Source organism: Anomaloglossus baeobatrachus, chromosome 7 (assembly GCF_048569485.1).
Source record: "Anomaloglossus baeobatrachus isolate aAnoBae1 chromosome 7, aAnoBae1.hap1, whole genome shotgun sequence".
NCBI lineage: Eukaryota > Metazoa > Chordata > Amphibia > Anura > Aromobatidae > Anomaloglossus > Anomaloglossus baeobatrachus.
In genome coordinates this window covers 53,738,155-53,765,356 of record NC_134359.1, presented here as the reverse complement: position 1 = coordinate 53,765,356, position 27,202 = coordinate 53,738,155, and the positions used below count along the sequence as shown (strand labels likewise).

The 27,202-nt window shown below is 47.9% G+C and overlaps 1 protein-coding gene across 1 annotated transcript in view; it reads right to left on the bottom strand.

The window, feature by feature from the left end:
• Positions 1–27,202, bottom strand: part of NOSTRIN (nitric oxide synthase trafficking) — a 106,339-nt gene that overhangs the window by 24,221 nt on the left and 54,916 nt on the right. Inside the window, exons 4-11 of the mRNA XM_075318854.1 lie at positions 24,597–24,659; positions 21,863–21,944; positions 17,942–18,004; positions 17,766–17,870; positions 15,066–15,191; positions 4,513–4,611; positions 763–888; positions 566–674 (exon numbers count right to left, since the gene is read on the bottom strand). Coding sequence (XP_075174969.1) covers positions 566–674; positions 763–888; positions 4,513–4,611; positions 15,066–15,191; positions 17,766–17,870; positions 17,942–18,004; positions 21,863–21,944; positions 24,597–24,659 — 773 coding nt within the window. The remainder of the gene's footprint in view (positions 1–565; positions 675–762; positions 889–4,512; positions 4,612–15,065; positions 15,192–17,765; positions 17,871–17,941; positions 18,005–21,862; positions 21,945–24,596; positions 24,660–27,202) is intronic.

Genomic DNA, 27,202 nt, shown 5'->3' with positions numbered 1-27,202 from the left:
AATGTTCAAATACTCTTGCAATATACCATGTTTGTTGATAAAAAAAACTTAGTGTGAATATAGCCTTAAAAAGTTACAAAACTGAAACCCACACCCTAGAGTTTGAGACTTGTGTGTAAATAGTGATTAGAGATTAAAGGGAACTTGTCACCGGGTTTTTGCTCCCCCATCTGAGAGCAGCATAATGTAGAGACAGAGACCCTGATTCTAGCGATGTGTCACTTACTGAGCTGTTTGCGGTCATTTTGATGAAATCAATGTTTTCTCTGCTGCAGATCTGGCAGTCATAAAGAGCTCATGAATATGTTGGACTACATGACAGCACACCAAGTAGTCCTGTAATGATAATCTCCTGCTGATTAATCAGTGATTTTATCAAAATTACACTAAGCAGCCCAGTAAGTGACACATCACTAGATTCATGATCTCTGCCTCTGTGTTATGCTGCTCTCAGATTAGGTGGTAAAAAACTGGTGACAGATTCCCTTTAAGAAGGATACTGTAAAGGACTAAAATGAAAAACACTTTTGTAATCTCCCCTATTAGTTCATTGTTCCAAACTGACCTTCTCTATCTTTCAGAGTTTTCTCCATATCGTTCTGGAGTCTCTCAAGCTTCTCATTAATAGATTCAATTCTTCTATTTGTATCCATAACGGCAGAGTTGTCTTCTTCCTAAAATACACAACAAAGCACAAATCCTATTTTTTGTCGCCTGTTGTTATATAACACACGAGGGGTTTGTAGTAAATCCATTTCTTACATAATAATCCAGCAGTAGAAATTCGGACTTGTTGTCTTCAGTAAAGATGGTCGTTTCTTCCATAAAAGCCTGAATATCCTTCTCAACATCGATATTTTTAATCGCCTGATCAATTTGGCCCTGACACTATAAAATGAAAAGTATACAATGAGCAATACAGTGGTATCAATAAGAAACCACAAACAATCAGCTGCTGATGGATCGTCTATAAGATGCCCAAACCTTAGTGAAGATACTGTCCTTGTATTTCGAATGCGTCGGATGCTCATGTCGAGGATAGCGTCTTTAATAAGATGGCACCGGAGATAGCGCTATGTGCTGGTGCTGACTCTGACACCTTCTTGATGAAGACGCTGTCCTCGTGTTCCGGACGTGTTGTATGCCCATGTGGAGGACAGCATCTTCAATAAGATGGCACCGGGGATAATGTTATGTGCAGGCGTGACTCCGACATCATCTTAGTGAAGATGCTGTCCTCGTGTTTCGGACGTGTAAAGCGGGCTTTACACGAGGTGATAGATTGTGTGATATGTCGTCGGGGTCACGGTTTTCGTGACGCACATCCGGCATACCGCACGACGTCGTCTCGTGTGACACCTCCTAGCGACGCAGTAACGCTCACAAATCGTGAGTCGTGTACTCGTCACTAGGTTTCATAAAATTGTTTAATTAAAATGGCGGAGGTTGTTCATCGTTGACGTGGCATCACACGTTGCTCCGTGTGACACCACGGGAACAATGAACAGCAGCTTTACCTGCCTACCGCGGCACCCGACGGCTTAATGGAAGGAAGGAGGTGGGCGGGATGTTTACATCCCACTCATCTCCGCCCCTCCGCTTCTATTGGCCGCCTGCCGTGTGACGTCGCTGTGACACCGAACGTCCCGCCCACTCCAGGAAGTGGACGTTCGTCGCCCACAGCGAGGTCGTCCGGAAGGTAAGTATGTGTAACGGGGGGTAAACGAGTTTGTGCACCATGGGCAACTAATTGCCCATAACGCAAAAACGACGGGGGCGGGTACGATCGATTGTGCTATCGCACAATCTATCGTCTCATGTAAAGCAGGCTTAAGATGCTTGAGCCGAGGACAACGTCTTCAATAAGATGGCACCAGAGATAGCGCTATGTGCAGGTGCTGACTCTGACGTCATCTTAGGGAAGAAGCTGTCCTCATATTCCGAACGTGTTGGATGCTCTTGTCGAGGACAACATGTTCAATAAGATGGCACCAGGGATAATGTTATGTGCAGGTGTTGACTCCGACGTCATCTTAGTGAAGATGTTCTCCTCATGTTCCGGACGTGTCAGATGCTTGAGCCGAGGACAGCGTCTTCAATAAGATGGCACTGGAGATAGCGCTATGTGCAGGTGCTGACTCTGACGTCGTCTTAGTGAAGAAGCTGTCCTCATGTTCTGGTTGTGTCAGATGCTTGGGCCGAGGACAGCGTCTTCAAAAAGATGGCACTGGAGATAGCACTATGTTCAGGTGCTGACTCCGACGCCATCTTCATGAAGACGCTATCCTCGTGTTCTGGACATGTCAGTTGCTCGTGCCGAGAACAGCATCCTCAATAAGATAGTGCCGGTGATAGCGGTACGCGGAGGTGCTGACTATAACGTCATCTTAGTATAGATGCTGCACTCGTGTTCCGGACCTGTCAGATGCTCGTGCCAAGGACAGCGTCTTCAATAAGATGGCACCAGAGATAGCGCTATGTGCAGGTGCTGACTCTGACGTCATCTTAGTGAAGAAGCTGTCCTCATATTCCGAACGTGTTGGATGCTCCTGCCGAGGACAGCATCTTCAATAACTTGGCACCAAGGATAATGTTATGTGCAGGTGTTGACTCCGACAGCATCTTAGTGAAGATGCTGTCCTCATGTTCCAGACATGTCAGATGCTCGTGCTGAGAACAGCATCCTCAATAAGATAGTGCCGGAGATAGCGCTACGCAGGAGGTGCTGACTATGACGTCATCTTAGTATAGATGCTGTACTCGTGTTCCGGACCTGTCAGATGCTCGGGCCAAGGACAGTGTCTTCAATAAGATGGCACCGGAGATAGCACTATGTGCAGGTGCTGACTCCAACGCCATCTTCGTGAAGACGCTGTCCTCGTGTTCTGGATGTGTTGGAACAGCATCTCGAGAACATCATGTTGAGAACAGCATCTTCAATAAGGTAGTGCCAAAGATAGTGCCATGCTCAGGTGCTGACTTCGATACCATCTTAGTGAACAGTTCTGGAATTACTTCTAGATGCTACTGTGCACGCGCTGGACGTAAATGGGGCAAAGGGGGAGAAAAGTCAGGCAAGCATACAGGGGTGGAATAATAATGCAAACCCTGACCCACATAGTCCGCTCCAATGCACCCGCCACTGAAACAATCAGTGCATTTCTGGAACATTGATTACACACTACATTTTTCTGCAATCAAGCATCAAATCTCTGAACAAAAGGTGTGATTGGACTCAACATCCTAGCACCAGTATGGCACTTGATTTACTTTATATATTAAAATCCTGCTGGTTGGGTCCATTTAAAGACAGCTACAAAAATTGAGTTCAATATGTTGTAAACTTCCCTGATGTCCCCTGATTCTGCTGCTTTTTTTCTGGTTCTTCTAGAGTGCAGTATGTGAAATCTCTGCTTTGCAATCCAACTGGGTGGTTTTTAAGTGTCTTCTCTGTGTAATGCCTGCCTGGATCCACAGACTCAGATGGGCTGTAATGGGGAGGCTAGAGGGAAGCCACTCACCAAGCAGAACCCCCAGAACCCTGAAACCCTTTAACCCCTATACAGGGATTTGGATTTACACAGGGCTCTGGTGATCACTACCTGTGGAAGGCTGCAGTCCGATGAGAGTAGTAGTCAGGCACGGTCAAACCAGGAATCGCGGAACAGGGACAGAATCGACAGGCAAGGACGTAGTCAGCAAACGTAGCAGAGGTCAAATCCGGATTGGGCAGCGAGGTACAAAAACAGTAGGCAGGAGGGTAGTCAGAAAACACGCAGAAGTCAGCACACAGGAATCACCAAACAGAATAGGACGTAACAGGAGCCAGGAAAATCAGAACTATCTCTGGCAGTAGTCATGTGACAGGAGGGGGAATAAGACGGGTGTGGTGTCTTCCCATTGGCTGTAGCTGAACGCTGGCAACTTCAGCTGGAAGACACATGTCACCCACAGTCATCCAGCGGTACTGCAGATCCCAAGATAACCCAGCCCAGTGGATGATCGGAGTCTGCGCCCACCGGTGCCGCTGGCATCGACTCCTCTCCCATCATCAGCACCATCCACGGCAGGAACATGGCGTCGCCTGGCGATTGGAGCAGAAGTTGCTGGAGCAGACTCCGGCGGTGACGTAACACTCTGCGGGCGAGTTGGTGTTTCACCCTTTCCCTCCCAGATGCTACAAGTCACATCTCAGCAGCCACTGAGACTGATAGATGGATGGAACAGATGCCAGTCTGTGATTGACAGCATCTGGCTAGGAGTGGTGGAAGTGCATGCCCCTAGAGGAGACTGAAGAAATGCCCAGTTAGACTGCAGAGCAGAGATTTCACATATTGCGCTCTAGAAGAAACAAATGTGAATATCTCTGCAACGGAGTGACGCAGTACAAAACAGAAAAGAGCAGCAGCATCAGGGGAGCTCAGGGATTTTTAATTTTTTTTAAGGTTTTCTTTATTATTCAACTAAACAAAAAATAAAATATATTACATCTGGAAGGTATAATATACTTACAGCATTGAGTGTCTGTCCGTAATTTGAAACATGCTGGTTGTACAGAGTTAAGATGTGAGAAAGGATTTGTATTCTCTCCTTTTCAAGGTCTTGAATGTTCTAAAATTCCAAATGAAAAGTAAAGAAAAATAAATACGATGACTGTATCTCACAAGCAATTAGAATAGTAAATGCAATATCACAAAACAAATGCAATATCAAACCAGTCTAAGGGTACTTTCACACTTGCGTTTATTTCCTTCCGTTACAATCCACCCTTTTGGAAAACAGCGGAATCCGTTAACGGATTCCGCTGTTTCCCATAGACTTGTATGGGTGACGGATTGTACCAAAAGGACCTGCGTTGGTTCCGCTGGGCGACGCTCCGTTGCTTCCGCCCAGCAGGAGGAACGCAGCATGTAACGTTGTTTTGAGCAGCGGAATCCTCTGGATTCCACTGCGCATGCTCTTTTTTTTTTTTTTAAATCAAACTTTATTTTGGCTCGCGGTGGCCGAACGTTCAGCTGAGCGCCCGCCCGTCGGCAAGAGACAGCGCTCAGCTGAGCGCCCGCCCGCTGGCATGCCCGGCCGCCGGCAAGTGACAGCGCTCAGCTGATCACCGGCGGTCGGCTGCAGGGAGCGATCGGCTGATCACCCGGCGGCCGGCTACTGGGAGCGATCAGCTGATCACCCGGTGGCCGGCTGCAGGGAGAGATCAGCTGATCACCCGGCGGCCGGCAAGTGACAGCGCTCAGCTGATCACCGGCGGTCGGCTGCAGGGAGCGATCAGCTGATCACCCGTCGGCCGGCTACTGGGAGCGATCAGCTGATCACCCGGCGGCCGGCTGCAGGGAGCGCTCAGCTGATCACCCGGCGGCCGGCAAGTGACAGCGCTCAGCTGATCACCGGCGGTCGGCTGCAGGGAGCGATCAGCTGATCACCCGGCGGTCGGCTGCAGGGAGCGATCAGCTGATCACCGGCGGTCGGCTGCAGGGAGCGATCAGCTGATCACCCGGCGGCCGGCTACTGGGAGCGATCAGCTGATCACCCGGCGGCCGGCTGCAGGGAGCGCTCAGCTGATCACCCGGCGGCCGGCAAGTGACAGCGCTCAGCTGATCACCGGCGGTTGGCTGCAGGGAGCGATCAGCTGATCACCCGGCGGCCGGCTACTGGGAGCGATCAGCTGATCACCCGGCGGCCGGCTGCAGGGAGCGATCAGCTGATCCCCCGGCGGCCGGCTGCAGGGAGCGATCAGCTGATCGTTCACAATAGTCTGCCGCTGGTAAAACTGTAAAAAAAAAAAAATCAAAACGAATTGCGTTGTTTTGCAGCATCCGTTGCATCCGTTGTGCCACTATATGCAACACATCCGTTTCATCCGTTACACAACGCAATGCAACGGATACCGTTCAACGCAAGTGTGAAACTAGCCTAACAAATTCCAATTTACTTTTTTTATCCTCTGTTAATCTGTGTTATAGTTTTATGTTCTCATAAGGTTGTCCTTAGATTCTGTTGTCATTATACATTGAGGTTCACAAATCATGTTCAACCTTGTCAGTGGCGAAATGGCCCTGTTCACATGTCCGAAAATTATTTCCATTTTGGATCCGTTTTGGAATATTGAAATGGAAAAAAAATGTTCCAGGACAGGACCCAATACATATTTGCCTCTTCTCCAGCTGCAATCTGCTTGTTGGCACCTTTACAAAATGGTGAGTGAACAACTTTGTTTCAAGCATGTGATACTTGTTTAAACGCATCTGTGGCAAGTAACAGGTGTGGGCAATATGAAAATCACACCTGAACCCAGGTAAAAAGGGAGAAGTTGAATCAATCTTTGTGTTGTGTATCTTTGTGTGCCACACTAAGCATGGGGAACAGAAAGAGGAGAAGAGAACTGTGTGAGAAATTGTTGAAAAATATCAACAATCTCAAGGTTACAAGACCATCTCCAGAGTTTTGATGTTCCTTTCTTCATGGTGCATAATATAATGAAGAAAATAACAACCCATGGCACTGTATCTAATCTTACTATAGGTGGATAGCTGAGAAAAATTGATGAAAGGTTGCAATACAGGATAGTCCGGATGGTGGATGAAAAGTCACAATCAAGTTCCAAAGAAATACAAGCTGTCCTGCAGGCTCAGGGTGCATCAGTGTCAGTGTGAACTATCCATCGACATTTGAATGAAATGGAACGCTATGACAGGAGACCCAGGAGGACCCGACTGCTGACACATAAACATAAAAAAGCTAGTCTGCATTGAGTCAAAATGTACGTAAGCCAAAATCTTTCTGGGAGAGCGTCTTGTGGACAGATGAGACCAAGATATAGAGATTTTTGGTAAAAATCATTCTACTGTTTACCAAAAACAGAATGAGACCTACAAAGAAAAGAACACAGGATCTAGAGTCAAATATGGTGGAGGTTCAAAGATGTTCTGGGGTTGTTTTGCTGCCTCTGGGTCTGGGTGTCTTGACTCTGTGTAAGGCATCATGAAATATGAAGCTTACCAAAGGATGTTGGGTTGCAATGTCATGCCCAGTGTCAGAAAGCTGGGTTTGCGTCCTATATCATTGGTCTTCCAGCAGGACAATGACCAGAAACAGATTTCAAGAAGCCCCCAGAAATGGGTGGAAACAAAGCGCTGGAGAGTTCTGAAGAGGCAGCAATGAGTCCAGATCTAAATCCCATTGACACCTGTGGAGAGAACTTAGAATTGCTGTTGGGAGAAGACGATTTTAAATATGAGAGACCTGGAGCACTTTGCAAAAGAAGAGTCCAAAATTCCAGGTGAGAGGAATAAGAAGCTTGTTGACGGTTATAGGAAGCGACTGATTGCAGTTATTTATTCCAAAAGGTAAAGGGGGTGAACCAAATATTAAGTTGAGGGTGCCAACAATTTTGTCTGGCCCATTTGTGGGTGAAATTATGTCCAATTTGCCTTTTTTTTCTCTGTTTCTTTGTTTTATTCCAAAACACACACAGGAAATAAACGTGCATAATAAGACATGTGTAATTGGAATAATTTTCTGGGAGAAATATTTCATTTTCTGGGACAATTTCAAAGTTGCCAATACTTTGAGCCATGACTATATGCCACCTAGAATGCGAACAAAGCCTTACCTTGGACAAGACGTCATCTGAGGAGGCCAAGTTGTATAGCGACTGTTAGAGGACCTGTGACAATCTGGCCTATCAGGTCGTCACAAGGGTGCCATGCAATCTGCCCTTCTGCATGGTACCTGCTCCTCTTTGGTTATGGGTCCTGTCCATTTGGTGTTGCTAAGAACAGGTATACACAAATCCTGAGGAAAACTCTGCACCACACCCACCAAACACCCATTGGGCAGCCTGAGGGGAATAGGGCCACCCAGATTGGGGGGATGGTAGAGGGAGGGCGAGAGGTGTCAGAGTAGTGTAAAGTGTCAGTGAGCCGTGACAGGACAAGGTCACGCTGCGGAGCTGAGCTCCCGTACCCGTCTCAGGTACCAGACGTTGGCCTGGCCCGAAGGAGCAGGAACCCCGGTCTCAGGGGGTAGTGACAGGGGGCACGGTACTGCCAAGGAGGGCAGACCGGCTGCCTTGTGCTACTGTCGCGGGCGGAGGAGGGGGCGCCGCGCTCTCCCTTCTACTGCTCGGGTCCGGCTGGCACTGCGGCCTGCTGCTGCCGCTGCTCGGTGGCTCGAGCGATGGGCCGGATCCCGGGGACTCGAGCGGCGCTCCTCGCCCGTGAGTGAAAGGGGGTTTGTTTTTGGGTGTTGGGGTTTGTTTATTGTCCGTGACGCCACCCACGGTTGTGGTGATTTGTTAGCACCACCGCTGCTCTGTATGGGGATCCCGGGAAGGATGGTATGGAGCAGCCAGTTGTTGTGTTGCCCCTCCGTGGGTAGGGGTTAGTGATCCCGGGGCCCAGTGATGAGTTGGGAGATGCAGGGCTTGGTGGGCGCAGGGACGCGGGGGCAGCGCTGTGCCTTGCGGCACTGTGGTACTCACTCAGCCTGAGACGATGACACAGTTCTCGGTAAAACACACGGCTGGAAAGACGGTTCCCACGGACGGCTGCACTTGCTTTCCCCAGTAGGTGACGGTGACGGTCCCTCTGTCCTGCACCTAAGTTTACATTGGTTGCGATGGGTTCCCACCAGTAACCCGCTCCCCGGCTTCAAGCTGGACCGAAGGAGCCCTACTTTGCCCGCAGGCGCTGGCCCCAAGAAACTGGTGCCCTGGTGGTGGCGGTGTCTCTCCTCAATGGTTGGACTGTTGCCTTCAATCGGGACTTAGTTGTTTGGAGACAGACGTCCCCTTCACTGACGGATTTGGCAAATTTACGGCGACTCCAAGCCTTGCCGGGGTCCGAGAGGCCCCTGCCCTGGTGCTGACTGTTCTTCGTATACTGCTCCAGACCGCCGGGCCACTACCCGTCCGTGGTCCTTCCAGCAACCTCCGAGCAGTCCCCCTCCAGACTGTCACTGCCGTCTGCTGACCTTGCTGACCTGTCCTGCACACAGCCGGACCAACTTCAGGCTTTCTTACTGACACTGTTTACTCTTTTCTTCTGCTCCTCTACTACTTCACTTCCACTTCACTTAGCTCCTCACTCAAGCTCCCCCTGAGCTAATCTCCTCCTCAGACTCTAGTCTGGCTTCAACTTTCACTTCTTTCCACTTCCTCCTCCTTTCTCTATCTTGCTTCCTCTCACTTTCACTTCCCTCACTTCTCTGCCTGGTTCCTCCCGCCTCCAGGGCTGTGTACTCCTCGGTGGGTGGAGCCAACCGCCTGGCCCACCCCCTGGTGTGAACATCAGCCCCTGGAGGAAGGCAACAAGGATTTTGGTAGCCTTGATGTTCCTAACTGGGGTGTAGGGTGTGGTGGTGTGATGACCTGTGACCCCTGGCTTGCCCAGGGCGTCACATTACAACCGAGCAGGGGCCAGGGCGCGACGGGGTACGCGGATGTTACGCTGGGAAGGAGCTTCATGCAGCCCAGTAATTCACCCGACGGGAAAGGAATCTTCACGAACCGTTCCTCACCCGCTCCAAAATCAGGGTACTAGCGCAACGAGGGGGATAGGACTTCCCACATTCGTCCAGAAAATCCCGAGCGTGAACCCTGAGAACAGGCTCACCTTGCTAGCCACGCAGGTAAGCGGGACCCGAGTAGTCATAGGCAAAAGGGATCCACACAGAGTAAACACAGTGCCAAGGGACAAGGTTTCAGACCAACCAGCAACGCCAAAAGGGCACGGACCCAGCGTGCTCGTACAAGAGTGGCAAGGCATTCAAGACTTTGGTTTACCTGGTGTCTGTGTCAGCATCTCTTGACTGTGTGAGTACCTTGTGTCCCTCTACTCCCGACGGGTCCCCAGCCAACCATCACCGAGCCCTGGGACATCAGCCCCCTGCCCACGGAGGGGTTAACATCACAAGCTGCCATCCCATCGCTCCCGGGCGCTTCATCACAAACGTGGCAGCGGTGGTATCCCGCATTATCACAACCCGTGGGTGGCGTCACGAACATTATCCCAAATCCCTACAAAATTTCCCCTTTTTTATTCCGAGCAGCCACACGACCCCGCCTCGGGTCCGGAGACCCCTTGAGCCACTGCGGATCCAGATCTCGTGGTCGGCTGTCGCGGGAGCGGCACAGACCGGGTAAGAGAACCATGGAAGGGCCAGGTGCAGACTTTGCTGCAGCTCCCTAAGTAATTTGCTGCAAAATATGCAACAGTTGGGATGTATTGTAGTTTTTTACTGCCTTAGTGAACTGAATATAGAGAAACCGCAACATCATTTCACATGTTGCACCGTAGATCAATGTCCAGACTTTTTCCCCAGAATATGGATGATTTTTGGCTGAAAATCTCATCTATTCTGATAATGTTACTTAAAATAAGAAGCAGATTTACAACCTGTAGATTTGGACAGAAAATCTGCAGTTACCGTCTGTGTCAATATATTGTTAAAATATTTTTTTTTTGTTTAATAAGATTATTCACAGAAAACACTATATTTAAAGAAGTTGTCCAGTTACCAAAACTGATTTTTTTTTTTCTGATAAATCTTGCTAATATGTGCCCCTCAACACATCTATTATGTTTTTTCAGCAAAATTACCTTTCATTGTGCACTAGCAGCACACGGTCATTGCTGGCTCCAGCTCTGATGGGGTTAATCTCTCCTCTGACTTCCTGTGTTCAGTTCCTACAAGTCCCAGAATTCTTTGTGGCTTTAGGGCGGTGTCTGGCTTATCTAACACACCCATTGTGTCTAATACACCCACTCTGCTCCCACCCAAACCCTCCTCCCTGCCTCTTCCCAGTGGATGTGCACTCAGAGAAATCACAGATACAGCAGCTCTACACAGCCAGGAGAAGAAAGTGTGTGCGCGTATATACAGTGTGTGTGCGCGTATATACAGTGTGTGTGTGCGTATATACAGTGTGTGTGTGTATATACAGTGTGTGTGTGTATATACAGTGTGTGTGTGCGTATATACAGTGTGTGTGTGTATATACAGTGTGTGAGTGAGTGTGTATGTGAGTGTGTATGTCATACTCACCTGTCTGCAGGGTCCCGGTGCCATGGCCTGCTTCCAGCTCCTGTCCCGGTACCGCCGCTCTGGCTGTGTGCAGTCTCCCCGGTGCATGCACGAAGCTTGCAGGACCTGGCCGTGGATCACCTGATGCAGTCACCTGACGCATCAGATGATCAATTCTTGCCGGCTTTTTCTTGCCCGGCCGGCTATCAGCTGATCCTGCCGTCAGGGGACTTCATCAGCTGATTACCGGCAGCTCCTGCAGTGATGGGCCAGGATCAGACTCCGCTCCAGGAGCTGCCGGTCATCAGCACAGACGTGAGTATTTATTTATTTTTTTTTTTTTTTTGCACTGATGCATCTGCTGATTGTATAATCGGCTTTTATACAATCAGCTGATGTATGATGTGATTCACATCCTTTATCCTGACACATCATCTGATCGCTTTGCCTTCCTTCCAGCAAACCGATCAGATGATATTGGATCCGGAATATTGAAAATTGGACCCTGACCCAGGATTACTGCGGAGGGGGGTTTATTTCAATAAAGATGGAGTCACTAATTGTGTTGTGTTTTATTTCTAATAAAAATATTTTTCTGTGTGTTGTGTTTTTTTTTTTTTCTTATCATTACTAGAAATTCATGGTGGCCATGTCTAATATTGGCGTGACACCATGAATTTCGGGCTTAGGGCTAGCTGATAATATACAGCTAGTCCTAACTCCATTATTACCCGGCTAGCCACCCGGCATCAGGGCAGCTGGAAGAGTTGGGCTTCTCTATATTTTTGGTTCCCAGCCGAGTACAACTAGGCAGCTGGGGGTTGGGTGCAGCCCGTACCTGCCTGCTGTACCCGGCTAGCATACAAAAATATGGCGAAGCCCACGTCATTTTTTTTTTCTTTTTGGGTAAAAAACTGCATACAGTCCTGGATGGAGGATGCTGAGCCTTGTAGTTCTGCAGCTGCTGTCTGCTCTCCTGCATACAATGAACATTTTGAATAAGGAAATGACATCAGACCTTTTTTATTTTTTTCATCAACAATCTTTAATGGCATTGTGCACTGATTAAAAACGCAGTGAGCAAAAACGCAGCAAAAAAGGCACCAAATCGCGGCAAAAACGTGACATGCAGCATCCGGTCACCTGCACTACAAGTGCCAGAGTGGAGAAAGATAGTGACATGCAGCACACTATGTGTCAGAGCAGAGCATGTCACTGTCTCCACTCCGCTGACCTCACAGCCCGTACACGCTGCGATGGATGCAGGGGGACACAGAACAAGTAATCGGCCGACACTGGAGTCATCTGATTACTTGGGATGAATTGAGCAGTAAAATGCTCTGGTGCTCGATGGGCGAAGCCCATGCCGTTTTTTTAAAAAAAAAAATAAATTAAAAATAAAAAAAAAAAAAATCACATTGTTTGTGGGCTCCCGCTGCATTTTCTGTTGCTAAGGGTAACCAAAGCAGCTACTGGCTGCTAGCCCCCGCTGCTTGGTGTTACTTTCACTGGCAATAGAAATGCAGGGAAGCATTTTTTTTTTTTTTTTATAAAGGTTTTTCCCTGAAAACGTTTTTAAGAAAATGACGTGGGCTTCGCCATATTTTTGTATGCTAGCCAGGTACAGCAGGCAGCTACGGGCTGCCCCCAACCCCCAGCTGCCTAGTTGTACCCGGCTGGGAACCAAAAATATAGAGAAGCCCTTTTTTTTTTTTTTATTTCATGAATTTCATGAAATAATTAAAAAAAAAAAATGACATGGGCTTCGCCGAATTTTTGAGTCCAGCCAGGTACAACTAGGCAGCTGGGGATTGGAATCCGCAGTGAAGGGTGCCCAAACTTTCTGGGCCCCCCGCTGCGAATTGCAGTCCACAGCCGCCCCAGAAAATGGCGCTTTTATAGAAGCGCCATCTTCTGGCGCTGTATCCAACTCTTCCAGTGGCCCTGGTGGCAGGTGGCACGCTGGGTAATAAGGGGTTAATACCAGCTATGTTTTACCCGCTGGTATAAAGCCCGAGATTCTAAATGTCAGGCCAAGGTTGACCTGGCCATTAAGAATCTCCAATAAAGGGTTAAAAAAAAAGACCACACAGAGAAAAATACTTTATTAGAAATAAATACAGACACAGTAGGGACTCCATGTTTATTACTCCCTCTCACCCCTCCACGATGGAGAGATTTCTGTACTGACCATGCCAGGAGAGAGCGAGGGAAAAGAGAGCGAGCGAGGGGGGGGAGGAAAAGAAAGCGAGCGGGGGGGGGGAAGAGAGCGAGCGGGGGGGGGAAGAGAGCGAGCGGGGGGGGGAAGAGAGCGAGCGGGGGGAGGAAAGAGAGCGAGCGGGGGGGGAAAGAGAGCGAGCGAGGGGGAGAAGAGAGCGAGGGGGGAGGAAAAGAGAGCGAGGGGGGAGGAAAAGAGAGCGAGGGGGGAGGAAAAGAGAGCGAGGGGGGGAGGAAAAGAGAGCGAGGGGGGAGGAAAAGAGAGCGAGGGGGGAGGAAAAGAGAGCGAGGGGGGGGAAAAGAGAGCGAGGGGGGGAAAAGAGAGCGAGGGGGGAGGAAAAAAAGAGAGCGCGGGAGGAAAAAAAGAGAGCGCGGGAGGAAAAAAGAGAGCGCGGGAGGAAAAAAAGAGAGCGCGGGAGGAAAAGAGAGCGCAGGGGGGAGGAAAAGAGAGCGCAGGGGGGAGGAAAAGAGAGCGCAGGGGGGAGGAAAAGAGAGCGCAGGGGGGAGGAAAAGAGCGCAGGGGGGGGAAAAGAGAGCGAGGGGGGAGGAAAAGAGAGCGAGGGGGGAGGAAAAGAGAGCGAGGGGGGAGGAAAAGAGAGCGAGGGGGGAGGAAAAGAGAGCGAGGGGGGAGGAAAAGAGAGCGAGGGGGGAGGAAAAGAGAGCGAGGGGGGAGGAAAAGAGAGCGAGGGGTGAGGAAAAGAGAGCGGAGGGGTGAGGAAAAGAGAGCGCAGGGGGGAGGAAAAGAGAGCGCAGGGGGGAGGAAAAGAGAGCGCAGGGGGGAGGAAAAGAGAGCGCAGGGGGGAGGAAAAGAGAGCGCGGGGGGAGGAAAAGAGAGCGAGCGGGGGGGAGAAGAGAGCGAGGGGGGAGGAAAAGAGAGCGAGGGGGGAGGAAAAGAGAGCGCAGGGGGGAGGAAAAGAGAGCGAGGGGGGAAGAGAGCGAGGGAAAAGAGAGGGGAGGGGAGAGAGGGATAAGAGGGGAGAGAGGGATAAGAGGGGGGCAGAGAAGAGGGGGAAGAGGGGAGGGGGAGAAGAGTGGGGGGAGAGAAGAGAGTGGGGAAAGAACAGGGGGGGGGGGGCAGAGGTGCTCTGTCACCAACTGTCTCCACTCTGTGACTTGTGGTGCAGGTGACAGAGTGCAGACAGTTGGTCCCATGCAGCAGGACAGATGGCAGAGCACAGCGGTGACATGCCTGCCAGTGTCTTGCTGCTGGGAGGAGCAGATGATCACACTGCCCGACACCGGCCGCTCTCCTGACATCGCAGCAGAGCGGGCGGGTGGACAGTGTGAGCACATACTTACGTGCAGGGGGGGATTCAGCTAAAGACCCCCCCCTGTACTGCACCCTGGCGCCCCGTGTCTCAGCCTCTCTGCAGGACGCCGGCTCCACACTGACGTCCTCCGGCTCCTCCCCTCGATGCTGGGCTGTGACGTGCGGTAGTCACCGCCCACAGCCCTGTCACTCAATCTGAGTGGCGCCGGCATCCTGTGACGTACCCGTCTTGTTTGAGAGCCCGGAAATGCCGGGACGTCAGAGGATGCCGGCGGCCACAGCTCCAGGGGGTCATGTGACTGGCACTGAGCGTGCAGCATAGCGCCGCTCAGTGCCAGAACTGGAAACAGAAGCCAATGGAGAAGACGCCTAGAAAGGTAAGTATAGCTCATACAGAAAATAAAAAAAATGGGTGAACCACCCCTTTAACATTTGGGCAATATATGCAATTATACTCTGTTGTAAAGCCATGTATAGGGGCTACTGGAAAGTGAAAAATGGGTGTTCTACGGTAATTAGTTTGGTAGTTGGCGCCAATACTTACCTTATAACAATTCTCCAGAACACTTTCCCATTTCAGGCGGGCTGACTGACCGGTGAGATTTTCCTGGTAATAATCTTCATCTGTCTTCGTCAAGACGGTTGCTGATTTTTTCAGTTTGTTCAGGAGCTGTAGATTATTATTAGAAAAGGTTTCTTTATTACATGTACAATTAAGCTATGAAGATTTGATATTTTTACAAATCAGGAAACTTTATCAATGTAGTTTTTTGCCATCATTCACAACCCGTCAAATTTTGGAAAAAAACGGATCCGGCGACTGATGCCGCTGGATTATTTTTTTTCTCATCGACTTGTATTAGCGACGGATTGCGATGGATGGCCTCACGTTTCATCCGTTGTTCAACCGATCCATCGAAAAATGTTTGTCCATCGGACGGAGACGACGGCCAAAGTAACGTTTTTTGTGTACATCGAAAAAACGGATGGCGACGTATATGTCGCCGTCCGTTGTTTGGTAGAATGGAAGCCTATGGGTGCAGGATCCGTCGTCATCCGTCAAATTACGGAATCCATCAACGGATTTCGTTTTGGTTTTTTGTTTTTTTAGCATGCTCCAATTTATTATTTAGCCCCCAGCTAGTCGGATCCTTCGAAAAACTGATCCATCGCATCAGTTTCGCCACATTCTGCGATGGATCCATTGAGAAAATGGATTGTGACTGATGGCAAAAAACTGATGTGTGAACTGGGCCTAATTGGCTGGGGTCCTACACCCTGCACCCCTGTCGATCATCTGTTCCGGAGTGGCCCCGTCAGCTGATAGTGGCCGAGGCCGGATACTGCACATCCGCCTCCTATTGATTTGAATGAGAAGTAGATGTGCAGAACCCGGCCGCAGCCGCTATCAGAAGACAGTGCAGCTTTGGAATTGAGCATTTTCAGCCACCTGCTCCCAACGCCAGCACCAAGAGCAGCTGATGGGTGGGAGTGCGGGGTGTTAGACCCCGGCCAATCAGACATTGATGACCTATCCTAACGAAAGGCCATCAATGTAAAAGTCATGGACAAGCTCTTTAATGAAGCCATGCATACAACAAATAATGATTGCTTCCAGGATAACAATGATTGGATTGTGAAAACCTACACTTTAATTGCTCCCAAAGGGCAGGCTTAATCTGGCTGTTATCAAATAAAGTTGATCATTGAAGGATCCCACAAACATTACTAGGATTTACCAATAAATATCATACAAATAGTAAGAAATAAAGTGTAAAACCAATTTAATGGCTATTATGACCAAAGCCCTTTCTGGAACACCCCGTAATAGTTGTCCGGTGAAACAAACTGTTGGATTCCCACCTAATAGACATCTACACAATTCAGCCAGAACTTCACTATCCTCAGAAAAGTGAAGTACACAACTGAATATCTCATTACAATGGCCCCTACAAAAGCAGCGTGTGGACAGTCAATTCTTGAAGAAAGTGTTTCAAGTAGAAAGATGAAAAATTGAGATGTGAATCAGTGACAAATTGGAGTGGCTAGACAGATGGGTCAGGACTTCTTTAAAATGGTAGATTTTGTGGAGTGTTACCAGAATGTTTGGTATGTACCAACTAAAAGAGGTCCAAGAAAGGACATTGATATGTGTGGGAAGCAAAATCTAAGCCATCTAGTCTGATCCCACAGTCATTGGAACACAAATAGTTATGCTTGGTATGGAGAATACCAGACGAATGGCGAAAGAGGAGGAGGTGGAAACCCTGTATCTATGGAAAGGGGGAAGATGGTAACCCCTGGTAAAACCTACCGCTGGCTCCTGTCTCACTTGACGTTGCTAGATAGGTTCCACACCTGTACGCTGATCAGGTTACCTACGGTAGGCCTCGGTTTATCCAGAAATTTGCTGTAGGTACTGACCGGATGGGATGAGCACTAGTCAACCCCACTAAGTCTTAAAGAACACACGGAAAATATACCAGGGAATACAAATGGACAACTTATCTGCAAGATGAATTTGGCAGAATGATAGCAACATACAACAACCTGTTTCGACAGGAGATTTCAAGCTGAATGCTTGCAATCTGGACAGCATAGGAGTAAACTCTATAACCTTCTGCAGCCGGACACCACAGGCTTGTCTGTCAATTGTGACACACCTGTGACAGAAATCTTCTGGACGCCATGCCTTGACTCAGAGGAATACTGGCTCTCCAAGGTGAACCTACACACTATTAGCGAGGTTGTATAATGTTTTGACTGATTGGTGTATAATATATAGTCTGCTTTAATGCTAATTTCTATGTTGAAATTTCCCTTTAAGGCATTTTTTTTCGTGCTAATAAAAATTAATAGATTCCATGGATAATAAATTTGAGCAAAAAACTCGTATGACCCTTGTCCACCTGCCAGGTCAGTTTTGTGCTGCCCTCTACATGACCACCGCCAACCTCCTACTACCTATGGAATCTGGGCGCTTCTCCAGATTAGTAGGTGGCAATAACATCATGTGTGTGTGTCGTACTGCAAAATAATGACATCATGGCAGCCTAATAATCAGAAGAGGCGCAGGTGAGTTAGTATAAGGTTCACAATAATCTTGTTCGGTGGTACTGGACCAGCATCATGTGAATCAAGATGACCAATGGAGGTCTTCTGGGTTTTCATCATCTCAAACCTTGTGTTGCATGTGTTTTATAGATATCCTGTAAACCTAGCAAACAATTGACCATATTTCCACCTTCTGCTTGTCTTTCTCCGTCACTGTTTCTTTGGCATTTTCATTTTCCACTTGATGAAAAAGCGCTTCGTGTTTTTTTGTATGATCCGTTAGTTTTTTCTTTATCTGTAAAACATGTTACATTTCATTCACCGACACAGCTGCGGACTTCCCTCCCTCCATAATAGAGACCTTACCTTTATTTGTTGTCTCCAGTTGCTTAACACAACGCTTGCCATCTTGTCCACTTCATTATCTAGCTTATAGGCGAGAGGAAACTCATTATTATTGTGTCCATTTATTCTTCATGCTGTCAACTTTGGCTGTGACTACATGAGGAAAGCTCGCTGATGATGACATATTACACCTACTGCCGCAGCGTGATGAATGTAATGTTACACCATGTTTCGCTGCGGGAATTTACATGGGAAGCAAAACAAACTCTGGTTTGTAATCTGGCGTCAGATCAAACTTTTTTCTCAGATCGAATAAACATGACTATTCATTTAAAATAGCAAGCGGGAACTAAAAGCCTTCTATCTGATAGTCTTCAAAGCAGGAGGAGAAAAAGGGTTAATCTCGCGCAATCTGCCAGAATAAGATGTGGAGATGTTGATAGATTAATAATTCTTTTATTCCATAGGTCTATGCGTTTCGAGGTATGGAGACTTCTTCCTCAGGACCAGAATATCAACAAACTTTTTGTTGATATTCTGGTCCTGAGGAAGAGGTCTCCATACCTTGAAACGCATAGACCTATGGAATAAAAGAGTTATTAATCTATCAACATCTCCACATCTTATTCTGGCAGATTGCACGAGATTAACCCTTCTTCTCCTCCTGCTTTGAAGACAATTCCACGTGGGCCCACAGCAGCCGCCATTATCTCATGCTATCTATTGTGGTTGTGACCCTTCACAACCACATCTGGTGAGTGTATTATATCATATATTATCTTGTTTTTTAATCTGGTAAGACCCTATCAGTGCTTCTGTTTTTCTAGCTATATTTCTATCTGATAGTGGCATGACTCCCATTTATCAGGCATCTTAAAATTCAATATGCTCTTTCCCTCTTTTCCAATATTTGCTGTTTCGTGAGATTCAGGTGGTCCCATAACCAATAATTTGGGTGTAGACACATTAGGAAAGGGATATACATACAGTACATGTGACCTGTGCAGTAGGTAAGGGGGCACATTGCCACTTCTGGAATAGTATTAGCTTGCATGTAAAGGACTGTGATAATGAATTTTACAATTGTGGGAAATGTATGATGATATTTTGGAGAGTCAGGGCCAATATTCTTAGAGAGCCCTTTCCAAAAGGCCAGGGATATCTCAGGAGCAGGCAGATGACTATCCAGGAGGTATCCATATAATTTCACATATATTCCTATGTCTAGTAAAATGGAGCTCCATAGAAACATCTTTAAAAGGTTGTTCCCCCATGGACTAACTTTTTTAACAACTATAGACAAAAAGACTGACGGCACTCACCAAACTGAGCTGTGAACAGGTGCATAACTGAACATAACATAAAATACAAAAAAAGACAGTTTGCACTCTGATAATGCTAAAGTATGGAAACCATGAATGTGTGAACATGGACCTGCATTACTGCTAAGGAAAATCTAAGGAACCTGCTATATAGGATAAGATTACACCTCACCTCAGTTTGGTGAGTGCCGTCAGTCTTTTTGTCTATATTAAGAGGGTCATACCTTCTGACCATGCACCCCTCTCCCACTTGCCACAGGTAATGTTATCCTATATAGCAGGTTCCTACTTGCCCATACACAGGAGGTTTTTAACCCAGAGAGAGGCTTCAGCATAGTGTAGGTACCCAGTTACGAGATATGCCGTGAAGTGGCAACTGGGCAGATATACAAATGGCCATTTATATATGCTAAATATCTCATTTTTCTTAGATTTTCCTTAGCAGTAATGCAGGTCCATGTTCACATATTCATGGTTTCCATACTTTAGCATTATCAGAGTGTAAACTGTCTTTTTTTGTATTTTTTAACAACTACACATAAAAGTTTAAATCTAATCTAGTTCTAATTCTGTTACAAACGTTATACATGATGCTTAAACGGTTGGTTTGATGATATGATAGTTTTTACTAATTTTGTTGTTTCTTCTTTTGTGTATGTCTGTATTGTTTGTGTTTGATGAAAACCTACTAAAAATTATTGAATCATAAAAGGTCATTCCCACCTTCATAAATGGGTATATTGTTGGAGAGTGCTTGTAAATACAAACAATTTTGCAATTTTCTGTTTATTAAAATGATAAATTTATCAGCTGTTCTTGAGATAGTAACATTTTTTTCTTTCATTTACAGCTTATTGCTTTGGAGACCAAGCACTGCTGCTGGACCGCAGAGCATAAGCAGTGCTTACCAGCTGTTTTTTTATTAAGCTTGTAAAGCATTGTTTTGAAGTTGGGTAGGATCGCTGGAGCGCAGTCACCTTCTAATGCTGGCCAGCTTCAGCGCACAAACAAGCTAGAAAGCAGAGCATGAGCAGTGCTTTCAAGCTTTTTATTATTGCGCTTGTAAGCACTGTTTTGAAGCTGGCCAGGGTCGCTGGAGCGCACTGTTACCTCCTAATGCTGGACAGCTTCAGTGCACTTACAAGCAATACAGCAGAGAATGAGCAGTGCTTACAAGCTGGATTTTATTAAGCTTGCAAAGCATTGTTTTGAAGCTAACCAGGATTGCTGAAGCTCACTGTTACCTTCTAATGCTGGCCAGTTTCAGCACACTTACAAGCTATGCAGCAGAGCATGAGCAGTGCTTACAAGCTGTTTTATATTGCAATTGTAAGCACTGTTTTGAAGCTGGCCAGGATCACTGGAGCTCACTGTTACCTGCTAATGCTGGCCAGCTTCAGCGCACTTACAAGCTTTGCAGCAGAGCATGAGCAGTGCTTACAAGCTCTTCTTTATTGAGCTTGTAAGCATTGTCTTAAAGCTGGACATAATTCTGGAGCAAACTGTTACCTCCTAATGCTGGCTAGCTTCAGCGCATTTACAAGCTAGGCAGCAGCAGTAGACGGTCTGTTAGGCAACGGGCTGTAAACAAAATAAAAGAAGACAGCTAATATCTCAAGATCAGCTGCATTTTAATAAGCGGTAGCTTACAGAAGTGCTTGATTTTCTAAGCAATATTTCACAATATCCATCTATAAAGATGGAAATAACCCTTTACGAGGATATTCAATTGAAGAAAAAGGCTCTGATTATTTTCATAGAAAGAGTACCTCGCCTGTTCAAGGGTTGTGAGCTATTACAGTACCTATATAAGTGAATTGAACAAGACTGTAATACCAGAAACACCTCATGGCAAGATGTGGCACAATATCTGGAAAAATATAGACCCTATTTCTGGCCAACCCATGGACAAGAGTGGCGCGGTTTTTAATTAAACCTCTCTACCATATTAACTTTAAATACTTTCAATCTATACATTTTTATTGTATCAATGTAAATAAATGTCTTTTACTGCCAATCAAATAATATTTACAATTATCTAATTACATTTTTCCAAGTTAACGGGGTATTCCTCTATGTTAATATGGTGGTCTATACTTGAGATAGGTCATCAAGTCCAGTTTGGTGATGGCGCAACAACCGGCAACCCGTCAAATCAGATGCAGTGGCCGGAGCGGAACAGCATAGCTCCATCACTTGTATAGTGGCTGCGGCCGGGTACTGCACATCTGCCCCTGTAACCCTCTGTGGCCTCTGTGCAGTTGACGGAGCTGTGCTGCTCACAACCAGCCGGTGACGGCAGCACTGGGAACAGCTCACCGGTGGGGTAGTTGCACTACCACCAGTATTTAACTGATCACCTATCCCAAGGGTAGGCAAACAATATTAATGTACTGGAAAAACCCTTTAATTTCTAGTAAGTCTCTGAGACATTGAGGTTTACTGTTCGATCACATCAGACTCCAAAAGCCAATGATGAATGTGAATGACTAAATATCACTGAAGCATTTACTATATCACTAAGGAAGAAGGATTATAAAGAAATATATCCTGACTCCTCTAAGCAAAGAAACACACAAATTCAGCACCATAAATACAATAAATACAGACTACTGTTTACCTTCTTCCTCTTCTTTTCGTGCTCGTCCAGGACTTGATTTGTTGGTTTTATGGCTTCTTGGACGATAGCTGTGCCAAGTTTTCTAAACAATGCAGAGAAGGCAGATTGGGTTATGAGGCCGTTAAACTGGATAAATCACCAGTAGATATTTTTTTTTACAATAACAATAAACTCTTTTTCTCTAACCTCCACATTTCATCTATATAAAGAGCAGAGAACTGAAGCTTCTCTCATGTCTTATAGTCCAGAGCACCCAGCTGATGACATTGGGCTTGGACCCTCTAAAAATGACCTGTATTGTCTCAGGTTGGGATCACATAATGGTCTTCTATGGTCAGTGGCTCTGTCGGGGCTTACACTTGAACCCCCAAAGAACGAAATTTGGGTGTATGCGCTGATGGGGCACCTTACTCCTCACTACTACCCCCCTTCTCACCCCCTTCTCCCCTCTGCAAATCCCTCTATTGGCTCCCAATTCTCCACTGTATCAAATTCAAACTACTAACACTGACCTACAAAGCCGTCCATAATCTGTCTCCTCTGTATACCGCCAAACTAATCTCCCGCTACACTCCAAAGTGTAATTTCCAGTCCTCCCAAGATCTCTTTCTCTCCTCCAGACTTATCCATTCCTCATCCAATTGCCTCCAAGACGTCTACCGAGCATCCCCTGTCTTCTGGAATTCGCTGCCTCAACATGTCAGATTATCTGCTACACTTGCAAGCTTCAAAGGGAACTTGAAAACTCATCTGTTCAGAATTGCCTATAATCTCCAATGACCCCACAGCCTCACCACTGCCTCACCATCGCCAGAGTTGCTGCCTCTCCACTGCCAGAGCTGCTGCCGCACCACAACCAGAGCTTCGCCTAACCACCACCAGAGCTGCTGCCTCACCACAGCCAGAGCTGTTGCATCACCACTGCCAGAGCTGCTACCTCACCACTGACAGAGCTGCTGCCTCAGCACCGCCAGAGCTGTTGCCTCACCACTGCCAGAGCTGCTGCCTCACCACCGCAAGAGCTGCTGCATCACCACTGCCAGAGCTGCTTCCTCACCACCGACAGAGCTGCTACCTCACCACTGCCAGAGCTGCTGCCTCACCACCGCCATAGCTGCTACCTCACCACCACCAGAGCTGCTGCTTCATCACCGCCAGAGCTCATGCCTCACCACTGCCAGAGCTGTTGCCGCACCACTGCCAGAGCTGCTGCCTCACCACCGCCAAAGCTGCTGCCTCACCACTGCCAGAGCTGCTGCCTCACCACTGCCAGAGCTGCTGCCTCACCACCACCAGAGCTGCTGCCTCACCACCGCCAGAGTTGCTGCCTCACCACTGCCAGAGCTGCTGCCTCACCACTGCCAGAGCTGCTGCCTCACCACTGCCAAAGCTGCTGTCTCAACACTGCCAGATCTGCTGCTTCACCACCGCCAGATCTGCTGCTTCACCACCACCAGAGCTGCTACCTCACCACCACCAGAGCTGCTGCTTAATCACCGCCAGAACTGCTGCTTCATCACCACCAGAGCTCCTGCCTCACCACTGCCAGAGCTGTTGCCGCACCACTACCAGAGCTGCTGCCTCACCACCACCAGAGCTGCTGCTTCATCACCGCCAGAGCTGCTGCCTCACCATCGCCAGTGCTGTTGTCTCCTGCTTAATATCCTATACAATGTAAGCCTTTGTGAACTAATGTGAAAGTTTATCACGTAGGACTGGCCAACTACACTTTGAACAAGAATATTTTCAGATCCTCTCTGCCGCCACTTTGAAAACACATCTACACTATACTCTATGAAAGCAGGTTTCTTGCCGTATTCTTGTAGTCATCTCTCCTGCTGCCGACACTCAGTCTTGTGCAGCAGTCTCTGTACTCTAGAAAGCTGAAGAACGAGAGCCAACATTCTCCTCGGTCTTGTCTTCAACCAGCAGCCCTGATCCACCCTTACCTTACAGTCTCACTCTCAGCCGCATCATGTTGTAGGTTTTTTATATGGTCCAAGAATCTTATTTATTATTTCTCTTTTTGTTTAGTTTATAAATTGTATTTTTTTAGTCTATTTTTTAAATGTTCACCTATTTTTATTTTTTTTTCCCTTTCAATGTTCGTTATTGTGGGCAGTGTTTAAGGTTTCCAGATGTTTTTGCTTGATTTATCATTTGTGAATTTTCAAAAAGTAAAAAAAAATTATGCAAAATGTGCTCCCATGCCTTGGAGTGATTTTATGTTCTTTATGCTCCAAAAAAATAAAATTTTTGCAGCATTTTTGAAAAACGTGCAACTTTTTTTGTGTTAAGAAGAGTCGCAAAAAAAGTCAAAGACAAAAACTAAACACGATTTTGTTTTTGGGAAAATTTGTTAATTGATTGCGTTACTTTGAAAAATGTGCTTAAAAAATAAAATGCTAATGAATACCACAAGAAAAGAGACTTAAATAAAATATTAATTGAGGCCCATATTTTTAAATCATAGAATGATTAATTAGATGTTATAGAAATATTTTATTTAATGTATACTGTTTCAATATTTGTAGGGGTGAAAATGCCGCAATTTGCGGCAGAAAATACTGCACAGACTGCAATATGGTGGGCACTATGGTTTCATATCACGCATTTTATAGTATCTGATAATGCACACAGTCCGGTCAACCGCGCCCTAACTAATGTCATGGACTGGTATCGCCCATACGCAATATATTTAATATGCAATATTGGAGGCAAATTGTGCACTTACCTATGGACTTCAGCTTTGGCCTTCATTTCTTCAGAAGCACAAGTCCAGGCAGTATTAATGCAACTGGATATAAAAAAAAATCATATATGTTATAAAAACCCAGCACATGGACTATGGAATCCAGTTTAATCTACATACTGTAATGTGACGCCCTGGACAAGCCAGGGGTCACAGGTAATGACATCACCACACCCTACACCCCGGTTAGGTACATCAAAGCTAGACCAGAAATCCTTGTTGCCCTCCCCAGGGGCTGATGTCCACACCAGGGGGTGGAGCCAGGCGGTTGGTCTCCACCCACCAAGGAGTTCACAGTCCTGGAGGAGGGAGAACACAGGGAGTTAGAGTTTGGAGGAGGAAGTGAGAGGAGTTGAGTGGTAGAGGAGCAAGTGTGAGGAGAAAAGTGACAGCAACAGAGCCTGAAGTTGGTCCGGGTGTGTGCCCCGGACAGAGACAGCAAGGTTAGCAGACGGCGGTGACCGTCTGCAGGAGTGGCCTATCGGAGGTGCCGTGAGGACCGTGGACGGGTGGTGACCCGGCGGTACCGGACCGGTACACAAGGAGAAGCCAGCACCATTGGCAGGGGCCTTTCGGATCCCGGCAAGGCTATGAGTCACCGTAAATTTGCCAAATCCGTCAGTGAAGGGGACCTCCGGGTTTCCAAACAACTAAGTCCCGATTGAAGGCAACCGTCCAACCGTATGAGAGAGACACCGCCACCGCCAAGGCACCAGTTTCTCAGGGCCAGTGCCTGCGGGCAAAGAGGGGCTCCTCCGGCCCATATCCAAGTCGGGGAGCGGGTTACCGGTGGGAACCCATCGCTACCAACATTACACAAGGTGCAGGGAAAGAGACAGTCACCGTTAACTACCGGGGAAAAGCAACAGCAGCCGTCCGTGGGAACCGTCTTTCCAGCCGTGTGTTTTACCGAGAACTGTGTCACCGTCTCAGGCTGAGTGAGTACCACCGTGCCGTGAGGCACAGCGCTGCCCCCCGCGACCCTGCACCTCACAAGGCCCCGCACCTGGCCTGCCATCCCTCATCCTCCACCCCATCACTGGGCCCCGGGACAACCAACCCCTACCCACGGAGGGGAGAACTAACAACTCTGCTGCTCCCTGTCACCGCTCCCGGGATCCCCATACAGAGCAGCGGTGGTGTCACCAAAAATCACCACAACCGTGGGTGGCGTCACGGACAATAAATCCCCAAAACCAAACCCCTTTTCACTCACGGGCGAGGAACGCCGCTCGAGTCCCCGGGATCTGGCCCATCGCTCGAGCCACCAAGCAGCAGTGGCCGCAGCAGCAGCGGCAGCCGGACCCGAGCAATGGGAGAGCGCAGAGTTCCCTCCTCCGCCCGTGACAGTAATAATGATGAAGAGTCCAGATGGAGATGAGAGGTTCCAGTCGTAAAGCTGTTGTAGCGCCCTTGAGACACTCAGGGCACTACAGGGAACTTCATCCTCACAGGGATGCAGGACCTACCCCCTGGGACCTGGAACACCAGTGCCAGAAACACCTACACACACCAAAATCCTAGTTACCACTCCACACCAGGGGGCACAGCCTAGTCACACAAGGGGATGGCCACCTAGAGGGCAGAGCCTGACCAGGGAACTAGACAACCTGGTGGGAGGGGACAGCAGACAGTCTGAGCAAGAAGTGTAAGTAGAAAGACGTGCCTGAGAGCTGGGTCATGTGACCTGGGAGCACAGGAGAGTGGTCGCCAGGGTAGGTACACTTGGGTACCGCTGGGACCAGAGCAGGCATGGGGCACAGGGCCCTTGGTCAGGTGACAGTTTCAGACGGCCTGGCAAATATCTCCACAGTGAGGGGACCTGCACAGACCTCACTGACTCACAGATTCGGGGGAACCAGCAGTAAAGCAAGGATCAGGGTTCGGACACATACCTCCCTACAGGGTCCACACTGCCCGCTGTATGGAGAAGGAGACTGCCACTGCAAAGGGACAGTTGGCCCCAAACGCTACACGCTAAGGGGACCCAACCACACTGAGAGTGACGGGGACATAGCAACCGAGTCATCAACTGGCACTGGAAATACAGGGACCTGAACCAGCCGTCCAAGGGCCCACGAGTGAGTAGAGACTGTTAATTACAACCCTGGTGTTGTCTCCCTTATTCCGGCACGTCCATCATACAGCTCCCAGGCACAGCCCTACCTGCGGAGGGCCTACCACCTCAGCTGCCATTACCACCAGCCCTAGGAGTAACTAATCCAGCAGTGGCGGTTCCCCCAAATTAACCGCAACCCGCAGGTGGTGTCACACAAATGACTTTATTCTCCCTTGTAAATACTCCCCATTAAAAAGCACCCAGGGCACGGGACCAGGCAACGTCCACCAAAGGGACATTTCCCAGTGATACACCGCCCGGGACCAAGTACCCCATTCCCTGGGCGATACACTGTCACTAGTCTCCAAACAAAGGCAGATGACCGTGACATCAGGAATAACATGGTATTGTCTGTTGTTGCATGTAATGCAATGTTTTAGACAATGTGGTAAGTTTATACTGTAAGTGTATACAGTGATGCATGTCTGATGTAAGGGACTGGTGACATGTTCAACAATACAATTTGCAT